This window comes from Penaeus monodon, chromosome 33 (assembly GCF_015228065.2).
Source record: "Penaeus monodon isolate SGIC_2016 chromosome 33, NSTDA_Pmon_1, whole genome shotgun sequence".
NCBI classification, from domain to species: Eukaryota; Metazoa; Arthropoda; class Malacostraca; order Decapoda; family Penaeidae; genus Penaeus; species Penaeus monodon.
In genome coordinates this window covers 16,906,954-16,910,749 of record NC_051418.1, presented here as the reverse complement: position 1 = coordinate 16,910,749, position 3,796 = coordinate 16,906,954, and the positions used below count along the sequence as shown (strand labels likewise).

At 33.6% G+C, this 3,796-nt stretch overlaps 1 protein-coding gene across 1 annotated transcript in view; it reads right to left on the bottom strand.

Moving 5' to 3' along the window:
* Positions 1-1,388: 1,388 nt before the first annotated feature.
* LOC119594101 (protein CASC3-like) overlaps positions 1,389-3,796 on the bottom strand; it is a gene marked incomplete at its 5' end in the record, with an annotated part of 13,963 nt that continues 11,555 nt past the window's right edge. Inside the window, 1 exon segment of the mRNA XM_037943157.1 lies at positions 1,389-2,364. Within this exon segment, the coding sequence (XP_037799085.1) occupies positions 1,741-2,364 (624 nt within the window).

The following is a 3,796-nucleotide window of genomic DNA, read 5'->3' as shown; positions in this document are numbered from 1 at the left end:
CATACATTAATTGCTTGCTCATTAAAAAATTATTATAAATAAATACTTTTGTCTTTTACTGACACCATTTAAATAGCTGCTATTTGCATAATGAGGTAGAGTAAGTAACCCCTTATTACAAAGTTATGAATTCTCCATTTTATAGATGGTAAGACTGAATAACAATGAGAGCAGATCAAAGCTGATCAAAAAATAAAGTCAGTCTTTCAAACACTGTGTTTAACAAATTGTGGCTAGGATTGTGTGTATACTTTCTCTTATTTCATAAAAATATTTTCTTCACAGTGCATACATTCCAATTACTAATTCTAAATGCAAATTGATAATGTACATATGAAAATTACCATCCACACATATTAGGTTAGCAGCCAATTCATATTACATTTTCTTGTCTGTCAGATTGTAAAGTGATCAGATCTTATTTTTACTGCAATAATAAAAAAAGTAAGTTTGCAATGTATTTACACACTATTATGGCATTTTGCATCAGACCCCTGTTTTGAGGGACCAATAAAAATATGCTTCTGATAAGTATTTTACTACAAAGTTAATTTTTTTGCTCATCAAGAAATATCAGAACTAAAACCAAGCGTAAGAATCCATGTTGCTGCTTGAGACATGAAAAATTGAATAGGAATTAAGCAATACATTTATGTAACCTATTCATATCTCAATAAGATAACAGCAAATTAATGTCTTATGCAACAGATACCAAATTTATGAAAATTAATATTATCGAGCTGTCACAAAAAAAAATTGTATATAAATGTAAAATGTTTATAAATATCAAATCGATTGAAATGTGGGTAATAATGATCAAGTATAAAACAGTTTCCTTACTTTAAAAGAGTAAATACTTCTAAGCTGCCAAAAATGTACAGCTCAGATTATATCGTAATCCATGGTTTTCCAGGACATAAAAAAATCTAAATTCCCTATTTTTTAAAATCTACTAATTTAACTTTGTACAAAATATATACTACATATACAATAATACCGCTCAGGCAACTAAACATTCACATGTGCATACATAGTCTCACCCAAAACCACACACAAAATCAGACTCAAAACCCATACTCCCCATGTACACACATTTATACCTACACACTCACAAGTGCATCATTATCCAACATTATATGATAGCTTCCCATATAGTATCATTATAGTCAATCATGCAGCGTTTAAGGCTTCGAGGCTTAACATAACCTTTTCCTCGATCAGATATATGATTTTACCTCGACTGAAAATGCTCCTCTTAAGGCCATCTCTATTTCTTTTTCATTTTTCAACCCTGTGAGGCACCTTTGCAATGCAAACAAAATTCTTTGCATGCCATCTTAAAAATCATACAAAGGAATTTTGAAAAATAGGATTCACAAAAGTAAAAATTAAAAAACTGAAGAATTTTTAATCCTTTAAAATATGTATATTTTGACATACATATGACCCATCTACCCGAGCTCGAGGATCTAGACGTACAAAGATACATTATGCGGCTAACATCATTATGCATACATTAAATGCAAACAATTACCAAATTTAACCAAACTAACAATTTATAAAGCTATAGCATATATAAAATGTACTGTCTGAAGCTGTTTTTTTAGCTTTTTTATTGCCTACATCAAGGAAATGTCTGACTGGATGACAATTCTCAAATTTCTTAACTCAGATAACAGGTAATAAATATCTGCCAGTCAATTAATAACACACAATATACACTAAAAACATTACATAACATTAAGAAGCTGCTACTGCTGTATCTGGTGTTTCTGATACTGGTGGCGGTGATTGTAATTCTTCACTTGATGCCTTCTTTTCTGCTGGTTTCGATTCAACGACTGGTGCCTGTACTTCCTTCTCGGGAACAGTTGCAGTTTCCGGATTATCCACAGATGGCTTTGCTTCAGAAGATTCTTGTTTTGTAGTGGCTACCTCTGGTTCACTATCTTTAAGATGATTATCTACAGTTTTTGAACTTTTCTCTTCTTTGGTATCCTTTTGCTGGTCTTTAGAAGCCTCAGACGATGAAACAGCCGGCTCCATTTTCTCTGCACTTGCTGCCTCCTCTTGAACCTTCTCAGGCTCTTGATGCCTCTCCTTGGGGTTCTCCCCTTCCTGGTTCGATACCTCAGGGTTCAACTCTTGTTCTGAATGTTCCGGGCCCTGCTCATCTTGTCTAGTTCCTGCTGCAGTATCTTGAGCTGCACCTCCTTCCTTTCTGCTTTCCCTCTCCGGGGGTGGAACAATTGGGATAGCAGCCTTCGGTCTCTTCTGCAGAGGCAAGTTGATCCTAGGGAGATGTTGCTGACTCTGGGTGTTGTAGTAGGTGACACCATTACTGTAGATTTCACCTGGCTGGGACTGAAAAAAAATGGGGGAAAAACATGACTGAGTTGCCAAGACATCCAGTATATATTCCATCTTTTCCTCACTTATGAATAGATGTATCTAAATCATTGCAAAGAAAAAATAATCCAACTTTTTTCATCTATTTTATTTTTCTATGCACTCAGAGTGCATGGAAAAAGACATACTCTAACAAATTAGGATCACATGGCTATTTCAGTTCAACAGTTATGCTAATTAAAGATATATAATTGCTTGTGAAAAATAACTTCAAAAATTCAAGTATCTAGCACAAGGCCATAGTGGATTTGCAGGAGAGTAATGCTTCATATTCGTTTCTTAGAGTCAGGTACAAAACATAAATCTAATAATACTTGTTATTAGAAATGCATATGATGATAATCCATTCTGATCTTGTTTTTCCAAATTCCTTTTATACTTTAAAACTTTACTATTACTATTTCCTCTACAACCTGTAAATAGTGATGGATAATAAAATAGGAGAATTTGTTTATATTAATAAATCAAATAGAATTAGGAGATCCTTGCAGCTCAAGCAAAACCACACACAAGCCAACAAAAGTAGCAGCATTAAGGTTAACCTCTTGAAGTAACTTACAGTAACAACACCGCAGGGATTTGAGGCAGTGACAATAAACACAAACACACACAGCCACACTAATCAAATCATTAACGCCTAGTTAATACAAACTAGTGACTATAGAAATAACCTTGACACTACCTACCTCAAGCCTGCTACATCCATTATGTTCCATCATAGCACTCCAATATCTACCCTACACTGCTCTCAGATGCCTTATCAGAGGAACTTGCCCATAAATCCAAAACTAATGCTGGTTACATCAAAAAGATTCCTGTTGCTCTCCTCTCCAGAAATAAATTCAATATCCCTGCTCTATTTGCTTCTTTGTGTAATCTGTATCAATACTGCTTTTAAAAAAAATTGAACTTCAATGTCCTTTTGTATGACAAAGTGAGTGCTAGTAATTCTACCATGTTCAACTTTCATAATCTGCTGAACCTGTTTTGTTACTGAAATTCATTACATTTTCAAATAATATAAATGGTCTTTCATTTTTTCTTCATTCATACTAACCAAAGGCAATTTTAGGACAAACTTTCCTCCCTCTATCTTCATTTAATCACACATCCAGTAACAATTAGCATGAGTACCTATAATTCTATATACAAATTCTATACTATGGCCAAAATAATATATTTTCTTTTACTCTTGAAAAGAGCTCAAACAACAAAAGAGGTTTGATGAAAAGGTTTCTGAGTCTTCTATATTCATATTTCTCCTTCCAGCTATGAGTCAATATGTAAGAAATAAATTATGTAAATGCATTCACAGATATACCATGAAATAATCCTAATTACCAAGAACTATCTCACTCAACCACTTGTAAGCTCAACTAGATCAGTT